This window comes from Saccopteryx bilineata, chromosome 7 (assembly GCF_036850765.1).
Source record: "Saccopteryx bilineata isolate mSacBil1 chromosome 7, mSacBil1_pri_phased_curated, whole genome shotgun sequence".
NCBI classification, from domain to species: Eukaryota; Metazoa; Chordata; class Mammalia; order Chiroptera; family Emballonuridae; genus Saccopteryx; species Saccopteryx bilineata.
Window position 1 is genome coordinate 101276588 of NC_089496.1, and position 22250 is coordinate 101298837.

The following is a 22250-nucleotide window of genomic DNA, read 5'->3' on the forward strand; positions in this document are numbered from 1 at the left end:
GCTGGAATATTGTCCTTTTGTGTGGAAAGTTAGGACGTCTTACAGATGAATAAGAATAATCCAGAGCCTGCTCTTAACCAGTAAACTCCTGTTACACTGTGTTAAGGAGATGTTTAGATATGCATATAGTTTTGGGACACTGTATAATTTTAGTTATTTTGTGATTTCTTTAGGAATATTTCCAAGAAAACATTTAAGTATGCTGAGCTCTTCATATAGTATATTACCCCAAACATAATTCCTGTTCCTGAAAAGGGTGATTTTTTTTTAACTGTCCTATCTGTTGAGGGTACACATCTGAAACTATTTCATACAAAAAAAAAATCTACAGCTCGTGATAGCAAAGCCGAGATGTCTAACCATTTAAAACCTATTAAATGAACAAGGCATGAAAATCTGAAAATATCTTTTTAAATATTCAGCTCATGACAGCAAGATGAGATTTCTATTTAAAACATTAAGTGAACAAGGGTGAAGTATGAACGTGGTGGGACTTGCTGGTTCATTTCAGATGTGTTCGTGAGTTTCTGTTGTTTGCGTTCTCCAGGCTCCGACTTCTCAGTCTCACAAACACATATGCTGCTGGATGAATAATTTATGTGTTAGCGCATAAATATTTTATCACTCCGTTGTTTGCATGGTGCATTTTTACATTTGTTTAGAGGCATCATTTCTATGTAAAGTGGATTTCATCGGAGGTTAGCAATTTACCATGTCACTGTTAACATTCCAGATGTTGAATGTGGAGGAGGTTTTTATATCAGAAGCTTGGTCAGTGACATTGGCAAAGGTAAGCATAAAGATGAATTATGAATTGCCGGTTAGAGAGCCATAGTCCTGTTTTGATGAGAAGAGGGAGTTTTCTATTTGTCATGTCTGAATGCTGGCCTAAGGAGCTGTCCCCTTGCTGCCTTCAGCTTTGGAGGCGTTCCAAGTGTACGCATCCAATTATCAGCATCAGCAGCTGCAGGGAACATTTGTAAGGGAGAGGAGAGAGACAGGAACAGAAAATGAAGATAGGAATAATGAATGGAAGGACCAACATTTTGTTAAGAACAAAATATTTGAGCTCGAAGTAGGGATACTATAAAGAGATTTATCCTTCCAAAGTTATTTTCATTGGTACAAGTCAAATTTTATTAGAAACTGGAAGTCATAGAGTTACCACGGCAGAAGTTCCAGTTCTGGCTCCAGCGTTTGCTGACAGTTGTGACACTGGACAGGTCACAGCCCTCATCTGTAAAGTGAGAGTCAGGCTTACCCTGGGGCTGCTTCATGTGTTAAAGGAGAAAAGTGTGTAGAAGCTCCTTTCGGCCAAAGCAGTTTGTAAGGCAAGTTAGTAAATATAAATATTATTTTGCTATTTAATCATTTCTCAATCTCAAGGCTCTGGCTCTTGGTTCTCATATTGGATTATTGCCCCTTTTCCTCTGGAGTGATTTTGAGAGGTTTGAATTGAGTTCTTCTGGCATTTGAAAAATTACAGACTATGCTGTACCGAATCATCCATCTCGTGGGTTTTCTTTCCCCTTTTCTTTGCTCTAGAACTCTCTTCCTGTGCCAATGTGCTCGAGCTGACCCGAACCAAGCAGGGACCGTTTACACTAGAAGAGCACGCCCTTCCTGAGGACAAGTGGACAATTGATGACATTGCACAGTCGCTTGAGCATTGCTCATCTCTTCTCCCAGAAGTGCTGGCACTTAAAAAATCAAAACCTGAGGAGTCGAATGAACAAGTTTTGAGCTGTGAATATATAACTCTAAGTGAGACGAAGGGAGAAGATGCTGTAATTAAGACATGTTAAGATTGGTGTGGGTCACTGTTTCTTGGTTGACATTTGATTTCTGTGTTCTCAGTGACAAGCTACCTGCAAAGGACAAACAGTTCTTCCCTTTTCTTGGCATGAAGAAAAACGTCCATCATTTATAGTCTCTGTCATGCACAATTTATCTGCTATACGTTATAAGTAGCCTTGCAGTTGTTCAATTCTTTGCCACACGAGGGAATGTTCTTTTAGAATATTATTATGTCGTTAGGTTGGATTCAGCAAAATCAACTTTCTGATTTTTGATCTTCTTTCAAAGTCTTTTCCTGTGAAAAAGCGGAACACATTTTCTAATCAAAGAAAAAGGACACATGAGCTACACGTTTCTTTGGCGTCTCCAAAGTTACCGGAAATCAGTGTTACTCTGACTTGCTTTTGGCTTTCTGGTGGTTCTGTTGTATTGGAATTCTTTAACTGTGTTCGAAAAGGCCCATTATTTAATTCGTTCTTATGTTTTGGAGAGTTTGCAATTATTTAAGGATATTTCTTTTATAAGACCGCGTTTATTTGGTAATAGGTGTGTTTGTTTGTTTTCAGGGGTCCCCAAACTACGGCCCATGGGCCACATTCGGCCCCCTCAGGCCATTTATCCACCCCTGCTGCACTTTCGGAAGGGGCACCTCTTTCATTGGTGGTCAGTGAGAGGAGCACTGTATGTGGCGGCCCTCCAGCGTCTGAGGGACAGTGAACTGGCCCCCTGTGTAAAAAGTTTGGGGACCCCTGGTAGATCTTGGGCACTAATAAACTTTTGTAACAATTGAATCAAATTATTGCTGCTACCACTAAAGGAATGTAAATATAAGACTAAATGTTTAAATTACCTCTACACTACCATATGAGCAAAGGACAGCCCTTATATGATATTTTGGCAGCTAGGAGATATTTCTCTGATATTTTCAACACAGTCAACCACCCTGTACCAAGTTACTCAATAACAATTTTTAAAATGTAAGCTAAAGAATGTATTTTGAATGGAAAATTTCTTTACTATCTATTTTTACCTTTTTTTCAGGGCATTGTTTTTTTAGTTTGCATTTTCAAATGATATTTTTTGACTTTGAGATAACCCCCCCTCACATTTCCAGCTAATCTCTTCTGCTCTAAATATTTAAAAACAGTTATTCTCAAATATTTTCATTCAAATAGCCTACTGAAAATCTTCTCTCCCTTGTTAACATAATTTTGAAAGCATTTTCACATCACAAAATAGTAGACTTCATATATAATGAGTGCTTCATATTTTTGTCATGGGAAAGCAATATATTATGGAGCCAATCTGTAGAAATGTTTAAGTCCTGCTTCATTTATTCAGTAAATATAGTTTCTAAAGGAAGAGTCATTAAAATGTTCATAAGCGGAGTTTTTAGATTTTTTATAGATTACATTTCTTTTAAGGTGGTTGCCTACTTGCAATCTCTAACTTGAAAAATCCCAGGATGAAAACTAACATGATTTTATTTATGGTTAGCCAATTAGAAACTCCAAGTGTTATATGCTTCAGTAGGGTGTGTTCATCTCATTGGCAGAATATTTTAAAGGAAATTATTAAAAGTAATTCTTGATGTGATGAAAATTATAAGGGAAACACAGGAAGTTGTAGGTTCAAAGTTTACAATATTTAGTTTCATATCTAGTGCCCTGCGGTTGTGTTGACCAGAAGTGACAATAGCTGCTCGTCTGCTAGAATGGGACAGGGTAGGGTTGGTCTTCATGCATCGCCAGCTCAGGTCCAAATAGAGGAACATTTAGCTTTTAGAAACAAGTGGGGCATTTCTGCTCTATATATCAACTGAAAAATTGACGTGTATAATTTAGTAATGGAGAAGAGGAGAGATTATTTGAATAAACTTTTAAAAATACTAATGCTTTTTTTATATTGAAAGCATTGATGAAAATTTGGCCAAATGGAAAAATGACCCATAATTCTTACCATCCTGGTATAATGACTTCAGAACTTTAATTTTATATTAATATTTTTCCTTTTTTTCTCATACTGATAGTCTATAAGACACCTTTACCTTTTAATTGACTTTTTTCATTTCATATTATCGATATAATTAGTTTTGATAATTATTTTAATATTACCTCCTCATATTCAATTTATTTCATCTATTTTATTATTACTGAACACTTGTTATTTTCAGTTGTATTTAATATAGATTCCTGGGAGTGATGTTATTAAGTGGAATAATATGAAGATTTTATTTATTCATTTTAGAGAGGAGAGACAGAGAGAGATGGAGGGAGGAGCAAGAAGCATCAACTCCTCCCATATGTGCCTTGCCTAGGCAGGCCCAGGGTTTTGATCCTGTGACCTCAGGATTCCAGGTCAGTGCTTTATCCACAGTGCCACCACAGTTCAGGCTAATTTTATTTATGTTTCTTAATATGTTTGCCTTATTGCTTTCCCAGAGAGATGGAACATTTCAATGTCACCATTTGAGTATTATCAGTTCACTAAAGTTTACAGCTTTAGATGCGGGTTTAATATATTGTTGTTGCTAATTTAGGAAGTATTAGAATATAAAATTGCTCTAGTTTGCTTTTGTGTGACTTTTCCGTGTACTTTGCTCATTTATATAAATAAATGTTTTATGGTTTCTTTGTACATGTGTGTGACTTTTTATGTAAGAAATACTCAGAAGTATTGTTACGGCCTATTTTTCTTTTTAATTTTAATTTTATTTTTGCTAACTAAATTAGCTAACTAATTTCTAAGAATTCACTGCCTTTTATAGTTGTCAGATTTATGAGTATGAATAGTTAAAATTTGCTTGAACTTAAAAATATTATTCATAGTTCTCATAAGCAGCTGAAGCTGATCAAGCTGCTCCTAAAATTTTAAGACTCATCCAAAAACAAATTAGTTTTCTCCTAAGAGTCTAGTGTTTAAGTATCACTTTTTTTCTATTTAAATCAAAATATTAAAGAAATATCTGTTCCTTCTGTATTTCTAGGCCTAGAAATTAGGAAGTGACTTCCTTTGTGTCAGTAGGTCCCAGAATTTCTAAACTGTCATTGTTGGCCTTCAGGAATTGATTATGATATCGGTTGTTTTCATCTTCCCTGCCTTTATGAGGCCTGCAGCTCCCTTCCATACTCTGCCAGAAATGAAACGACTCGTTTCCTCTGAGATTACTTTACCTGCAGCCTTGGCTCTCTGCTGGGCCCAAGAAGTTTATTGACATTCTCTTGACACTCATCCTAAGTGGGAGCATAAACTTAATACATTAATATTTTTTTTCCCAGCATTTATAGTTGCGAGGGTTTTGAGGTTATTTTGTCTGCTGTTTTTGCTAAAAATGGAACCGTGTCGAAAGAGTTGTTAAATTGAATTGCAACACCATAACGTGATAGCTAATTTTATGTCCTTAGAAAATAATCTGTTGATCCACTGACTAATGGCAAAGCATTTAATAAATTAGCATGCATATATTCAAGGTGCTTTGACATTATTTGACTTTTAATTCTTCCGTTACCGGGGAGAACATGAGGGCATAGAAAAGCAGCTTTTCCCACCTCCAAGTCCATGCGTTGGTAAGCAGAGGACTTAGAGGCAGATATCTTAAGTCATTAATAATCTTTTGGGTAATGCAATTAGCTATATGATCTAAAGGTGATGACTTGGTGATTTTATTTCATATAATATAATCAGTCATCAAAGATTCGTGAGTGCCTTTGTGTGGGGAAACAACGTATAGCAGACAGAAGAAGTCTTGAAGACATAAGCCAGTCTTGAAGAAGCTTTCACACACTTCAGATGGAAACTCAAGAGAAACACATATAAAAAGTTATGTCGTGCAAGACAATACCGAAGTATCAATGAGTGGTATGGCCCACAATGCAAGTGATGTTTAATGAAATAATAATTAATTTCTGCAAACTTCCATGGGAGCTCCTGAGAACAGTGATCAGGGTAGCTGCTAAGAGGAGGGCCTTGAACAGCAGGTACTATTCAAAGGCGTAAGGGAGGAAAAGGTTCAGAAGAGGAGAAGAGCTCAGGCAGAGATGGCAGTCTACCAGCTACATTCCGTCGGGGAGGGGGGAGTGGTCCGGATGGAGAGGAACCTTCGCGTCAGTGTGTGGTTGTAAAGGCAGACTGCCGTTACGTCATCTAGAACCTTGAAAGCCAGAATGAAGTAGTGCTTCGTAGGGGAGCTTTACTTTCGGGAGATGAATCTGGCCGTCACATGGCAAGAACTGAAGAGACAGAAATACAGGGCAGAGAGCCCCATTAGAACTGAGCCTGGTGCAGTAATCTGGGATTGAGGTAATCAACTCTGAATAGAGTACTATCAGATACTGGATGTTCAGTCTGTTTAAAGGAAAATTGATGGTATTCAGTGTTGATTAGCTAGTTGAGGGCCAGGGAATTGGAGAGAAAAATGATTAGTCATAGCAATCAAATAGTTTTTGCTTAAAGGAAGTACATCTGAGTTTTGGTATAAAAGGAGCATTTTCTTGACCGTTGGGTAGTTGGGAGTAGTTGCCTATGATAACAATGACCACGATGCTCATTTGAATGTCTTTTCACAGCCTTGAGTTCCTCCGCAATCAACAGTGAGCCTGTTAGAAAGAACTGTGTTTTTTTCACCTCTCTCCAAAGACTCAGGTGTCTAGTAGGTTTGCTGCATTTAATCTATAGTTAGGGGTTCCCAAGTGTCATTGGAAATGTTAAACATGCCCATGGTCGAGAGCGTGCATGCGGAAGTTCTAGATTTTCCAAGTTCTGCTTATCAGCAGCTATTGATATTAACCTTAGGCAAGTTAGTTATTGTGCCTAAGCCCAGGTTCCTCATTTCTGAAGTGGCGATATTAATAGTGTCTACTTCATAAAGTTATGAAGTCTAAATCAGGCCATTCAGGTGAAGTGTTTAGCATGGTTTTTAGAGCTTAGAAGCTGTAAACAGAAGCAAATGCCATGTATCTGATTTATAGCTCAGGAAAGAATGAATCCGAAATTCTCATGGTTTATGGATTCAAAGTATACGTTTTAAAAATGCTTTATAAGAGATTATTTTGCTGAAACAAAGAGTTTACTAACAGCAAAGATACTAAATGGTGCAAAAGACCATTGGAACAAATAGAAGAAAATCTTTAGGGAATGTAGATCTTTACCTTTTGAATATTAAATGTACTAAAGTATACTTAGTAGCCACACACACACACACACACCATTAAAATTAGTCAACCCCTTTCATTTGCATCATCTCACTTGACCCACCAACAACCCTGGGAAGCAGGAAGGATCAGTATGCATCTTATTTTGGTAAAGAACTCGAAGTGGCCTTGACTGCTAGGTGACTTGCCAAGAGTCGCACAGCCCGAGTGGCAGAGCTGGATCTCGGGTTCCAAAAAGGCTATTTCTATTACATCTGGAGAAAAGTGATCTGAAGCACAGATGTTTAGTGGGAGGAATGAAACACATGCTGGAACGCCAAAAAAAAAAAAAAGACATTTGTTTCTGTTATAATATGAGAGAAAATAAGGCTCTTGTGGTTTGGGATGGAGTGCTCAGGGGGGAAATGGGGGACGACTCTTGGAACACTGCATGTGCTTCTGCCTCCTCATCACGGGTTTATGGAAACCAGCTGGACGCTGTTCAATGAAAAGCTCCAAAGTGATTAAGGGGCTGATGGCATTGATTAATAAGGAAAGCTTGAAAGAATTAACTATGCGCATAGCTCTCTCAGCCCAGCAGAGACTGAGGAACAAGGTAAATGTATACAAGCATCCAAAAAGTGTCAGTATTAAAAAGGGGGGTTAACTAGTTAGAATGATATGTAAGGATATAATGTGTAGTCATCGGATGATATTTAAGCTGAATATAAAGAAAAATTTTCCAATAATTTACTAAGGCTATCTGTGGCATGCATGGCCTTTCCCAAGAGAAGCCGTAGAAATCTCAAGCCTCAGGAATTCTAAAACTTCCCTGGGAACTAGGCTAGGTAGCAGATGATGTTGGAGAATTATTAGTCATTGCGTCAGGAGGGATAATGGTATTGTGGTCGCATACGAAAATTTACTTTTAGAGTTACTATGAGATGTAAGGGTAGAACAATGTAATGTAAGAGATTTGCTTAAAAATACTACAGCAGCCTGACCAGGCGGTGGCACAGTGATTAGAGCGTCGGACTGGGATGTGGAGGACCCAAGTTCAAGGCCCTGAGGTAACCAGCTTGAGCGTGGGTTAATCTGGTTTGAGTAAAGCTCACCAGCTTGAGCCCAAGGTCGCTGGCTTGAGCAAGGGGTTACTCGGTCTGCTGAAGGCCCGCGGTCAAGGCACATATGAGAAAGCAATCAATGAACCACTAAGGTGTTGCAATGCACAATGAGAAACTAATGATTGATGCTTCTCATCTCTCCGTTCCTATCTGTCCCTGTCTATCCCTCTCTCTGACTCTATCTCTGTAAAAAAAAAAAATACTACAGCAAGGAAAAGAGAGGAAGGGAGAAAGAAAAAGAATGAAAGGAGAGATGAAGCAGATGTGGCAAATGTTGTTAATGTCAGAGATAGATAATGTGAATGCAAAGGAAGATAATATGCGAGTTCATTAGACACTTTACTTTTGGGTGTGTTTGAAAACTTTTATCACAATTTAAATTATATTTTCCTGACCAATGCTCAGTATTAATTCCTGGCCTCCCTGAATAGAAAAACATTGCTGCCACACACCAGACTTCTGGTAGACCAGGGCCCACGATGGTAGAGATACACGCCTCTGTTCACCATCTTGCTCTGGTGATGTAGATTGGACTGGGTGAAGGACTCTTTCTGAAACTGAAGATCAAAATCCACCAACATTCTTAAAATCATAGGCCTCCAGTGGTAGCTTGAGGAGATGGAATTTCTAAGGTGAGAACAGAGATTGTGTTGTTGAACCACTAAAAACTGACCTCTCCTGTTCTCCTGGCCCTTGGCCATGGAAAATACTGGCCATTGAGCAGAGGTCTACATGCCTTTGGAATGGCCAAATCCTATTCTCTTGAATGAAGACACACTTCCCCCTGTTTGTTGAGTTTAAAAAGCCAGAAGAGGGTTTAATTTACCAAGTGAAAGATTTCAAAACCTAGCAACCATCTATGAAGCTCAAGTTTTACAAAAATAAGATTTTTTTTTTTTTTACAAACCACCTTCTCAGCCTTATCTTCTCTTCTGCTGGTGACTGTTTAGGGCAAGAGATTTAGGGAGCATTTGGAATGTTTGTCCTAACTTCCTCTTTTGTTTGTTAGAGGAATGTGAGTAATTGATCTGAATTTTACTGGTAGCAATCGGGTATGAACACAGACCCAGTATTTCAGACCTCTCATGTCTGAATTTCTCCAGAGTTCACAACTAGGCCCCAAAATGGCAAGTTAGGGTGAGGCTGGTTCCGGCTCAGTATAGGGATGGGCCTAGAACCATAGGAGCTATCTGGAAGTGCGGCAGAGGCTGCATGGGGGGTAAGCATGGCCGAGTGGAGCTGGTGAGCAGGCGTCCTTTCCCAGCCCACGGGCTCTGTCTTAGCGCTGGTCCTTCTCATCTCTCACTTGGGTTATTACAGTTGGGCTCCCACGGCTCCAGTCTCTTCCGCATGTCATCCTCCTTCACCTTGACTCCACAGTGGCTGTTCTGAAACACAGCTGATCCTGAATGTCATTCCTCTGTTTAAATTCTTTCTGTCTACATTAATAAAGTGGGACAGAGATTATATTTTTGACCATGTGACTGGTGCTTCACAACTCGTCTAACTTGTAGACATTTTTTTTTTCAGAGACAGAGAGAGAGTCAGAGAAAGGGATAGACAGGGACAGACAGACAGGAACGGAGAGATGAGAAGCATCAATCATTAGTTTTTCCTTGCGCATTGCGATACCTTAGTTGTTCATTGATTGCTTTCTCATATGTGCCTTGACCGCGGACCTTCGCAGATTGAGTAACCCCTTGCTCAAGCCAGCGACCTTGGGTCCAAGCTGGTGAGCTTTTCTCAAACCAGATGAGCCTGCGCTCAAGCTGGCGACCTCTGGGTCTCGAACCTGGGTCCTCGGCATCCCAGTCCGACGCTCTATCCACTGCGCCATCACCTGGTCAGGCCTAACTTGTAGATATTCTTCAATGAAGATTGAATTGAAGGCATACACTCTCTGTGCCTAGCACTTTTCTAGTCTGTGTCTTTGTACTTACTTAACCTTTGCTCAGAAAGTGGCTTTTCTCCCTTGTCCACCTAGCAATTTTTCAAGACTCAGAGTTTATAGTAATAAAGTCTTTTTTGATGACCCAGTCGGAATTAATCCATCCTCATCTCTGCTGCCACGCATCTCCTCCATACATCCATTGCCATGCTTTGTACCCCATCTTAATCATACATTCACTTGTCCTCCCCACCAGACTGTGGGCTCTTTGAGAGCAAATACTATGTTTTCGCTTTTATTTCCCCAGTGCCTGGCACATTCAAGGAACTCAATATCATCAAATAAACCTTGGGAGTTATGATGTTCCAAGTATGGGAAGATCGTGGGCCTTCAACAAGTTTGAGTGAATAAAGATGGCATTCATTCAGCACATATTTATTGACTTTAAAAGAGATTGTCCGGCTGCCTTCCTGTCTTTAGTTTAAGGAGAGCATACGACACAGAACCAGAGACCTAGCTGATCTCCAGGTTAACCTTTAACCTACAGCTGGTCCTCATTTCCCCTCATCTCTGTGTTTCGGAGACAGGAAGATGCCGTGATACATGCTAGAAATATTTATTCCACTGTCCTAAGCTGCCTCTCCACTTTAAGAATCTATGAAAGAAACAAGATGATACACAACTTACTCTAATTTGTGGTCGTGTTGTTTATTTGTTTCTCAAGGAGGAGGTGGAAATGGATTGTTTGTTTGGTTTCTTCTTCAATAAGACGCATCTTAATGTAACTAGTCTGGACATCTGTCCCATTTTCAAAAATTACAAGTTTTGATCACTGCTAAATTGTACAGATCCCAGTCTGTCTGCTCTGCATACATTTGCATTTATAAAGGCAGAAGCAGACTAAAAGTCTTTCTAATGCAAGCCCCTAAATGCATAAAGTATTAGATTTGCTTTCCCTCATTGGTCTGTGCATTGCTTAAAGGCTTAAAAGAATCATTGATTTGAATTATTTAATGTGTACAGCAGGTTGAGTTTCTTTTTTTTTTTTTATTTTAGGAACCGTTGGGGATATTGCTTTAGTTGGGTTTTTTTATGTTAAATCTCATTTTTCTTTGAAAACACAAAGTTAAAGCTGTGTTCACATGAGCTCCCCAAATGCCAGATTTTCATTGTGTTTTTAAAACCATCTAGGAAATGTTTGATTCTAATGAAATGTTACTGCTGAAAATTGGGCTGAAAATATAGTTATAACTTATTATTCTAATGTTATATTATTTATTTTCTTTTTTGGGGAGCTGGTGCTGATGAAATAAAAGAGAGAGGGAGAGATCCTGTCTGTAATAAAAAGCCATCCTGGATTTTGGTGGTTGTTTTTGAAATTTAAGCTGGTTTGGACTTCAATTCAGGAAGCATGGCCCTGGACTTTAAATGTTGAACATTTTTACTATGTAATTTAAATGTAGTGCCTGTTGTTTTTTGATGGCTTACTCTTTCCCCTTGGGAAGGCCGTCACATGGTGTCACCATAATTTGTGATGGCAACATCTGGGTGAATGGATTTATTTTAGTTTGTGTTATGTTCAGAAAGCTTGCCAAAAATGGGGACTTGTTTGTGGTATCTAGTGTGGCTTTTTATAACAAAGCAAAGAGTCTGATTTAATTCATGTGTCAGGAACAACAAAAAAAAAGAAGTCCCATCCATATAAGGCATGTGATGTAAAAATGTTTGTGGGGGAGGGGGGTCAAAAGAATGACTGTATAGTTTATCATCCAGACCTCGATGCTTTTGAGAGTGAAAGGGGAATGCTAAAATAATGAAGAGACATTAATTGATGTACAACAGGTATAAACTAGGGCCATCCAGGACAAACCAGATTACCATTGTCACCCTAACTGGGAAGGTCCCACTACCACTGTTGGTGGTGGTTGTTTTTTCATCCGCTTGTTTTACTAACTAGCCACAGGCCACGTGGAAGGTGACAGGTGGTCTCATTCCCCTAATATTTTAGTTTTAGAAGTATGATTACTCTAACCTAGCTGAGCACCAGCTGTGTACACTAGCATGTTCCTTCCCCCGTAGTCTGTGTTTGCAGGGTCACTGACGTACAGCATAACCAGAGTCTATGCTTCCGTGGAGGTCTTCAGAAAATGCTGTATTCCAAGTCACTTCCACATCGCTCTCCGTATGTATGTGGTAAAAGCAGAAAAGTTTCCCTGTAAAATCCAAACCGTCATACCAGTGTCCATGTCCTGGTTTGGTTCTGCTTATGGAAAACGTCACCACTGGGAAGCTGGCTGAAGGGTATACAAGGTGTCTTTGTATTATTTTTCCAGTTTCCTCTGACATTGTAAGTATTTCAAAATAGTTCAAATGAAAGCAAAATGGCTCCTCGCACAAACACGGGTGTAAATATTTCAGCTCAGAGCGTAAAAGGAAAATCCGAATGTTCTTAGGAGAGCGTGGAGTCATCCGAGCAATGGGTACCCCCCCGGGGGGGGGTGCTGTGAGGCCCAGTGACAAGGGCTCGTGTGTGTATAAGGCCCATTACTAGCTCTGGCAGTGACGAAACGATGCAGTCCGGTCCACTCTCCTCCCTCCACCCCTGGCCTAGGCAGGCTCTGAGTTAGCTTCGGCTACAGGGAACCCAGTGAGCGGGAGAGACAGGCCCTCTGAGTGGGGAACCCGGCAATGGAACATTGTGCACGTTATTTATCTCAGTGACTGCATTTGAGGCCGACTCAGGCCAAATGCAGAATCCCAGACCAACAATCTGCAAAGGGTCAGGGCCCTGTCCAGACTCAGGGCTCACCTGGCTTCTTCTCAGGGCTTGGGCCGTACCAGTGAGTGGGCCTGGCTCAGGGCTCGGAGCTCAGGGCTCGGCGAGCTTGTCCTCCTTCGGCAAGACCTGCTGGTCCCAGAACACCTGGCCCTCCTGATGGTCGGCGAGCACACGGGCTGATACTTCTTCTGCTTGAAGAGCCCCTTTTGGCCTCCCAAGCCCAGCTGATGGGGTCCACCAGCAACGCACAAATATGCCGGCAGGCGGAGGAACTGCTCGTTGTTACACGGCAGCCACGCATCCAGGCCTCCAGCACCCCCGGCGGCCCTTGAAGCCCAGAAAGTCGGCCCAGCAGGGCTGCAGCCCTGGGGGAGGCTGGTCTGGGCATTGAGGGGCATCGGAGGGCACTGTGAACACGACCGAGCAGAGGCCCAAGTTCGCACGGAGAAGCGCCTGGTGCTCCGCAGCCAGAGCGCCCTCTGCCTGCGTGATTCCGAGTCGCTGTTGCACGTGGCCGCCTCTCCGGTGCCCAACCAGGTCCCCTGAGACCTCCGTGTGGTCCCTGAGCAGCGCGTGGCCCTGGGAGCCTAAGAGGAGAAAATCGCCAGGAGAGCCTTGCTACTACTCTTCAAGGTCCTTTGGTGTCCAGCAAATTCTTCGGAAATCCTGGGAGTTCTGGTAAGTCACTGATGCAGCTCTGTGCCCAGCAGTAACATGTAGGGGGTCTAACACATCTGGGGGGACTTCAGCACCGGCCTGGATTTGTAGCTGGTCAAAGGCACTGAGGGCAGAAGGTGGAGTGGCTGGGGGGTGGGGCTCCACAAAAGGCATAAACGTTGTCTTAATTGTCAGCCTGTGCTAACTGATGGTACATTTTTATTCTTGGCTAAACAATCCAATGAATTGAGCACACAGGAGGGCACAGAAATGGATAGCCCACAGGGAGAGCTTGGATTTGGGTTGGTTGCCCTTGGGCTCGATTCCAGAATCAGAAATATTAGGATGTCAGCAAATAAAACAAGCTTTCATTGTCGCATGCTACAGATGCAGCTACTGTCCTAGTTTCTCTTACCGGGATTCCTTTTGAATTAACGCACCTTAAAAATAGCTGCAGCTCCTCAAATCTGTAAGAACTGTGAGTGCTGCTTGCCACATTTTCCCGCAAACACAATCCAATCCCGCAAATATTAGGGGACCCAATGTGTGTAAGGCACTGTGTGAGGGGCCCCTGAAATACAGAAAGAAGAATGAGCCCCTTCCCTGCCCACGGGCGCTTCTCTATAGGACAAGAAAATAAAGTGTAAAAATACAACATAGGCAGATACCATTCAAAAGGTACACACATCCGTGCTGGGTAGTAGGTATGTATAAGGATATCTATAACATTTGTCTATAACTTTCTGCATGTTTGAAATATCTTAGGATTTAAAATTATGGAAAGGGGTCTTGTCTATATAGTACCGTGAGAATTTAGAGAACGGGAAGATGACACCTGGTTATAAGGTTCTGTGATGATCCTTCTCCTTTCTGTAACATTCTATTCACTTCCACTGCAGCTTGGCTTCCCCCATGAGTTCCTCATGGGAGGAGTCTTATTTCTCCCACACCTATTCAGTGGTAGGCAGACAAACACACCTTCTGTGGGTCCTCCGAACATTCTCTAGTATTTGCCCTTAACCGTCTTTGATGTGAGGTTTACACTGTCTCTGTCTCCTCACCTTGCCTGTCTCGCGCACACTGAGTTTTGGCAGCTGAATCGCAGGCTCCCTCCCTTCCTCATCCCATTCCCTGCCAAGAGAATTGGTATCTGTCCACCACTCATCCTTCCCGCGGCACCACTGCAGTCCAAGCCATGCACATCCACGGGCCGGACTCCCGCATCGGTGTGTCTGTCTCCCTGCCTCGGTCTGTCTGTTCTCTGCACAATTGGAAGGGGTGAGACTGGGAGAGAAACAGGTTTGGGGTTCCAGGGGAGATTCGGACTCCTTTGTGCTTGTGCTGATTTGAGGAGTGTTCGCTATCCAAGAGTTGGCAGTTGGATGAGTCTCCAGGAGAGATGGGGGCTGATGAGCTGAGATTCTGCAGTGTGTGATTGATTGATTGACCGCCGTGGAGTCATGCCATCATTCTGCGGGGAGTGTAGGTGGAGAAGCTCGGTGACTTCTGAGTCCTTAACCCTTAACCATGCTAAATCAGACCGATGCGGTAGGAGGAAGGTCCTGGGAGAGCGACCCTGAGACTCCAAGAATAAAGTCTTTCCAGGAGGAGAGACTGGTCAGTACTGCCTAGGGAATTAGATAGTGACAGAGGCGGTCATTGGACCTGGAGAACCTGAGTTAGGTGGTCATCTTGAAAAGTGTGTTCAGAAACCACTTGAAATGGTTTGTAAGGTTTGTTAGGTTATGTGCTTTATTCTAGGATAAAGAACAGAAAAGCAATAAACCCTTATTGATCAGTTACTATATACCCAGTACAGTATTACCCCCATTTAACCTCACAGCACCCTCTAAGGCAAGTACCGTATTCCTATCTTACAGCTGATGACATGGAGGCACAGATAAATTAACTAGTTTGCCTACGGTTACACTAGCTGTTTGGTGCAGAGCTAGGATTTGAACCCTGGCTGTCTGATTCAAGAGCCCATGCTTTTAATTTCTAGACTGATGCTCACAGCAGATCGTAACAAAACAAACAAACAAAAATACCGCTGGACCAGAGACTAGGAAGTGTTTACACAGAAGTAAAAGTTAAAGCTGTAATAGTAGGTGAGATCAGTGAGTCAAGTAAAGAGAGACCTACCAATAGCAGAGACGGTGAGCTGATCAGTGGCTAGAAATTAAGCCCTTAGAAATACCTACTGATAAAGCTAAGTTTCTTAGACATCCTGAAAAACTTGCATGCCCTTTGAAGAGCACAAGGACTTCCACATGCTTCCTGAATGTTACTTATAATCCAAGTCGTACTAAGTACTATGAATGAGCCCAAAGCAATGGACAAGGTCCTCTTTGTTTCACCTGTGTTCACTCCCAGACTCTGATCCGTGTCTGTACACAGACTGACAACATACACATAGGAACGTCTCTGATTGCCAGGTGGGAGGAGAAGGTTGAAAAGAACGAGCCATTAAAGAGAAGGGCAGTTGGAGACAGAGCAAGAGGAATGGGGACAGGCCTTGGTAAGGAAGCTCAGGAGGTGATACGTCTTGCTCCAGAAGACAGCCCTATACTGTCAGACATGGCAGGACAGGATTCCTTCAGGGGCCGTTGAGACCATGATTGCCTTACTAATAAAGCGAGTGCCTAACCAACCAATAGCTTCTAGATGTGAGTATAGTCGTTATAGGCAGAAAACTTGATGGGGGAACGTATTTTCAGTCCTGTAATCAATGAATAGTAGACCAACACACCTAAACCCCGAGATCCATTTCGCTTGCTTTCCGGAGAGAACTGATCATTAGCACTGTGGTAACCTTGAGGAAGAAAGGGAAAAGGCTGCATGGGAGCCGGGCTCATTTTCAGCTGTCAGCGGAAAAATCCAATTCCGCACCCGTCTCCCCCAGACCTTGCGGGCTTCTCTAGGAGTTGTTTTCCAACTTCTTTCTAGTACCTTTGAAATCCAAACATTTTTTTCGATCCATTCTATTCTGCCGCGCCAGCACTGATCAAACGCAAGGCGAGCGTTTGCTCCATCCAGAGGCCGCAGTGACTCCCTGTACGCGCGGAGGGGGGTTGTGCTCAGTTCGCTTCTGCAGCCCCTGGACCAGTTTCTGCTTTTGAAGGAACGGGATAATGGCCACGTTCAGTTGATCTTGCCTGTAACTAATGGACGAGAAGAGGCAGCCGACCCGAGGCTTGTAAGGGATAGTAACAATATAATAAATCACTTTTTTTTTTTCTGTGTCAGTTTCCAACCTTGCCCTAATTCCATAGATGAAATCACATGTGTGGGACCGACGCTATTCAGCTCTGAAGTCCAGGCGAGCACCATGCCTTTTTATAGACTCATTCCCTGATGTGTTGAATCACCCGGAAAGCTGGAGGAAAATGTGCCCCTGCCTGAGCAAGTGCAGGAGGGGGCCATCTGAAGAATAGCCCAACGTTTCACGGTCGAAAGGATGCCGAAGGTCCAGGAGTATTAATAATAACTATTATTGTCTTTTTATTTTTAACCTCAGAGGCAGGGAGTTGAGTACATTATACTTCTCACCCGTGACACATTTTCATTGTCATGTCTGTCTTCAGTCCCTGATCCGGTTTCATTTATTTATTTCCCATTTCTAGTTTCTCACTGATCACTCCTCTCGCCCACACCCCACTCCCTCTGCCCTAGATTATTGTTCTCATATGTTGGGTGTGTATTAATTTATGTGTCTGTGTTCTTACGAATTGCGTAAACTGGTTTTATTTATCTAAATAGTGGTACTGTGTTCAATAGCTTTCTCTTTCTTTCTTCCCCCCCCCCCCACTCAATTAGGTTTTCAAGATTTATCCTGATAATTTATTCTAATTGCTGCATTCTGGTCTCTTCTGGGCGCTTGCTCTATGCCAAGTATATTGTTGAGAACTTTATGTGCATTATTGCATTTCATCTTAGCAGGAGCTGCAGACTGTCATTTTGGCAGTCATCCCAAACTGAGGGAAACAAGTCAGAATTGGGAAAGGGGCCTCCACAGGGTGATAGACAGATGTGCCGACAGCCAGGTGGTACTTGCTCGGCACACTCCGGGGCTGCTGCTCCAGCAGCTGCTTCCTACCTCATTTCGTGCAGGTCTCTGAATACTGCTGACTTCAGCTCAACGGAGTTTCTTTCTTCCCTCTGGCAGCCATGATCCTTGGGGTCAAACAGCAAGTGGAGTCTTCGGAATGACCAGGTACTCAGACACAGAGGAGCTCCAGCATGGCACTGGGCATCCGCTGTCCATTCTCTTGCAAGAACAATTTTATGGAAGCCACGGGGGGCCAGTGCCTGTTTAACATTGTGTGCACGGCCGGGGCCGAGTGAGCTTCGTGGTTCCAGCAGGAAATTAGAGAGACTCTGAGCTGCCGAGCAGGACCCACAGCTCCGGAGTTCTAGCCAATCGGGTAGAAGGACAATTGCCAGGCATGTTAGCTGTCAGTTACCAGTCTTCTCAGTTGGGCGGGAGAGAGGATTGCCTGGAACCGAACCCCTACCAGAGGCTGGAAGTTCTGACTGTGGACCCGAAATAAGCAAAAATTGATAGCCTCTTTCTGCAGAAGAGGAGCCCCTGTATGGATACAGCTAAATCGCAGGCCTTTGTGTTTTTATTCCTACATGAATCTGGTGGAATAAACCTGCTCTTTCTAAAAAACTTTTGTCAACTCTTGCACTTAAAACGCTCTAGTGTAACTCCCAAGGCATACTCCACAGAAATGCTCCAAACCCTGTGTAGGGAAATTCTTAGCCATGTGTGAAAAAAGAGAGCTTACTGCAGTGTTGAAGTCTTCCGAGAACTCTTTGATTACGGTTTCTCAGATCGTGTATCTTGCTTCTCAAGCCTTCATTTCTGTCTTACTATTCATTCTGGCCTGACCTGTGGTGGCGCAGTGGATAAAGCGTCGACCTGGAAATGCTGAGGTCGCCGGTTCAAACCCTGGGCTTGCCTGGTTAAGGCACATATGGGAGTGGATGCTTCCAGCTCCTCCCCTCTTCTCTCTCTCTCTCCTCTCTAAAATGAATAAATAAAATAAAATAAATTAAAAAATAAAAAAAAAACAAAACTATTCATTCTGGAAGTAGTGTGTTTAAATAAGATTTTCAACAATTGAGTATCTGGCAACCAGTCCAACAGAGAAGGCACAGTCATCTCCTTTCCTTCCTCTCTCCTCTCTCTCTCTCCCTCCTTCTCTTCCTCCCTTCCTTCTGGGCTCTGGACCTTCAGAGCTTGTTCTGATTATGCTGTGATGTCAGCCTTTTTCCTCTTCTCTGTTGAAAATGGAAAAATATGGAAGTCACTTACCTTTCACTGAATGAAGTAAAAAAGCTAAAACTTGACAGTAAAAATGAAAGTATAAATTAGTATACAACAGCAATAAAATGGTACCTAAATCTTAATCAAAATCTGAGGGGGGGGGAAGAGGGAAACAAAACAATAACGTAAGAGACCTATTTTTAGAAAGACAACATCAGAAAAAATAGATAACGTTTACACTTATGTATGTTTCTAGGGAATAAAATGTATAGAGAAATCTGACCTGATCCGTTCTGAGTAAACAGAGCTGTGAGTAGAGTTAAGGAATATAAAAACCATGATAGGTGCTCTCATTGCCCATCTCCTACAAACTGTTTGGCTCAACTAAGTTTAAGGCTTAACTTTAATATATTTAAGATACAATACAGCCTTGGCCCAGGAGCTCACCTGGTTAGAGTGTTATCCCCATATGCCAAGGTTGTGGGTTCGATCCCTGGTCAGGGCACATATAAGAATCATCCAATGAATGCATGAATAAGTGAAACAACAAATCAGTGTTTCTCTCTCTTTCTTTCCCTCTCTCACTCTCTCTAAAAATTAATTGAAAGAAATATTTTTAAATATACAATAAAGACAGAATGAGAGAAAGAGCAAGCAAGCACTTTATTGGCAGAACACATAAGATATCTTATTATTCACCCTCAAAAAATCACCACTGTCGGCCCTGGCCGGTTGGCTCAGTGGTAGAGCGTCGGCCTGGCATGCGGAAGTCCCGGCCAGGGCACACAGGAGAGGCGCCCATCTGCTTCTCCACCCCTCCTCTTCTCCTTCCTCTCTGTCTCTCTCTTCCCCTCCCGCAGCCAAGGCTCCATTGGAGCAAAGATGGCCCGGGCGCTGGGGATGGCTCCATGGCCTCTGCCCCAGGCGCTAGAGTGGCTCTGGTCACAACAGAGCAGCACCCCAGATGGGCAGAGCATCGCCCCCTGGTGTGCATGCCGGGTGGATCCCGGTTGGGCGCATGCGGGAGTCTGTCTGACTGCCTCCCCATTTCCAGCTTCAGAAAAATAAAAAAATAAAAAAAATAAAATCACCACTGTCTTTAATGAAAAAGTAAAACAAGCCTCCCTGTTTAAGAGAAGCTTGGTGGTATAAGAGGTTTAAAATGCACTCCTTCCCAGTGTCGAACAACAAGGGATCTCAGTCCCAGGAAATGTTAAATCTAATTTCTGTAACGGAAAGACACAAAATATTGAAGTGTATTGTGAAGTGGCAGTAATGAAATCTGAACTGCGTACAGAAATAAACCAGCAGACCAATGAGGCAGACATCAAGTCCAGGAATAGAGTAAAATGCATAAAGTAATTGAATATGAAGTAAAGGTAACAGGGCGAACCAGTGGGGGAAATTGATTATGCAATAATTAATATTGAGATAATGGGCTAGTCATTGGGAAAGAAATAAGCTTATTTCCTACCTCATTTCTTAAATTATACACATTGGAGATGGATAAAAGACTTCTGTGCATATTAAATGCATTGAAAAAAAATTTTTTTAGAATATCTGCTGGAACCAACCATGCCCCTAATCAAATAAAGATGCAGAACTGTAAAACAAACTCCATTTCTCAGAGCATTTTTATATTAAAATTTTTAATTTTAACAAATTGGGCATTGACTCACTGGAGGAGCATTAATATGGAACTTGGCTTGCCAAATTGATGAACTCAATCTTCCCATTTGATGTAGGAGTCTCATATTTAAAAAACTGGTGGAGGCCCTGGCCGGTTGGCTCAGTGGTAGAGCGTCGGCCTGGCGTACAGGAGTCCCGGGTTCGATTCCCAGCCAGGGCACACAGGAGAAGCGTCCATCTGCTTCTCCACCCCTCCCTCCTCTCCTTCTTCTCTGTCTCTCTCTTCCCCTCCTGCAGCCAAGGCTCCATTGGAGCAAAGTTGGCCCGGGCCCTGGGGACGGCTCCATGGCCTCTGCCCCAGGCGCTAGAGTGGCTTTGGTTGCAACAGAGCAACGGCCCCAGATGGGCAGAGCATCACCCCCTGGTGGGCATGCCGGGTGGATCCCGATCGGGCACATGCGGGAGTCTGTCTGACTGCCTCCCCATTTCCAACTTCAGAAAAATACAAAAAACAAAACAAAACAAAACAAAAAAAACTGGTGAGCCAATTATTTTGGCTCTGTTAAAGTTAAACCTTATACCTGAAGGACCAGGGCATTGGTAGTTCTTTTCATTGGGGGAGGGGAGGGATCAGAGTTAAAGTTAATTTTGACATTAACACCAAGCAAAATTTGAAGCATATACCTGCTTGAAGGCTTTTGTGATCAAGTTTATTTATTGAACCAACAGATGCAATTTATATTGGGAATTTTTAGCATATCAAATTGATCTTGGCTTAAGTCTAACAAAATTATACATTTTGTTTATATTAATTATGTTCCTCAACAGACTGATTTTAATGGCTTTAATATATATATATACATACATAAACACCCATTTGAAAGTAATTAAAATTTGGTCCTAAATGTAGGGTATAGAATTATATCTTAACACCAGCCATGTGAAATTTGCATTTTTGTGTTTCAAAAATTACTGGTGCCTGACCAGGCAGTGGCGCAGTGGATAGAGCATCGGACTGGGATGCAGAGGACGCAGGTTCGAGACCCCGAGGTCGCCAGCTTGAGCGCGGGTTCATCTGGTTTGAGGAAAGCTCACCAGCTTGGACCCAAGGTCTCCAGCTCGAGCAAGGGGTTACTCGGTCTGCTGTAGCCCCAAGGTCAAGGCACATATGAGAAAGCAATCAATGAACAACTAAGGTGTCGCAACGAAAAACTAATGATTGATGCTTCTCATCTCTCTCCATCCCTGTCTGTCTGTCCCTATCTATCCCTCTCTCTGACTCATTCTATCTCTGTAAAAAAAAAAATTACTAGTAAGAATTTGGTGGTGATTTCTTGGATATGACACCAAAAGCACACGCAGTGAAAAAAAAATTAAACTTCATCAAAATTGAAAATTTTTGTACACCAAAAGATACTATCAATAGAGTAAAAATTCAAACCACATGATGGGAGAACTTTTAAAACTCAAGAACAACATAAAATCAAATAAACCAGTACAAAGATGAGTGAAAAAACTTAGAGATATTCACCAAGAAGATATGCAAATGGCCAATAAGCACATGAAAAGGTGCTCAACATCACTAAATCATTAAGGAAATGCAAATGCAAGCTACAATGAGATACCAGTCTCATACCCATCTGGGTGGACACTATTTAAAACCACAACAACAAGGAAAAGCGTAAGTGTTGGTGAGAATGGAGAAACTGTTGTGGGGATATAAAGTGGTATAGCCTCCGTGGGAAACAGTATGCAGCTCTCCGAGAAACGTAAAAGAGAACTGCTGTATGATCCAGCTATTCTGCTTCCAGGTGTATAATCAAAAGAATTGAAAACAAAGCCTTCACACCCGTGTTCACAGCAGCATTATTCACGTAGCTAAAATGTGGAAGCCGTCCAAGTGTTTGTCGACAGATGAATGGAGATGTAGAGTTGGAGATACAATAGAGCATTATTCAGCCTTAAAAAGGAAGGA

The 22250-nt window shown here is 42.3% G+C and overlaps 1 protein-coding gene across 1 annotated transcript in view; it reads left to right on the plus strand.

Moving 5' to 3' along the window:
- TRUB1 (TruB pseudouridine synthase family member 1) overlaps positions 1–4433 on the plus strand; it is a 35599-nt gene extending 31166 nt beyond the window's left edge. Inside the window, exons 7-8 of the mRNA XM_066239808.1 lie at positions 734–790; positions 1546–4433. Of these exons, the coding sequence (XP_066095905.1) occupies positions 734–790; positions 1546–1805 (317 nt within the window). The 3' untranslated portion in view covers positions 1806–4433. The remainder of the gene's footprint in view (positions 1–733; positions 791–1545) is intronic.
- Positions 4434–22250: the final 17817 nt, after the last annotated feature.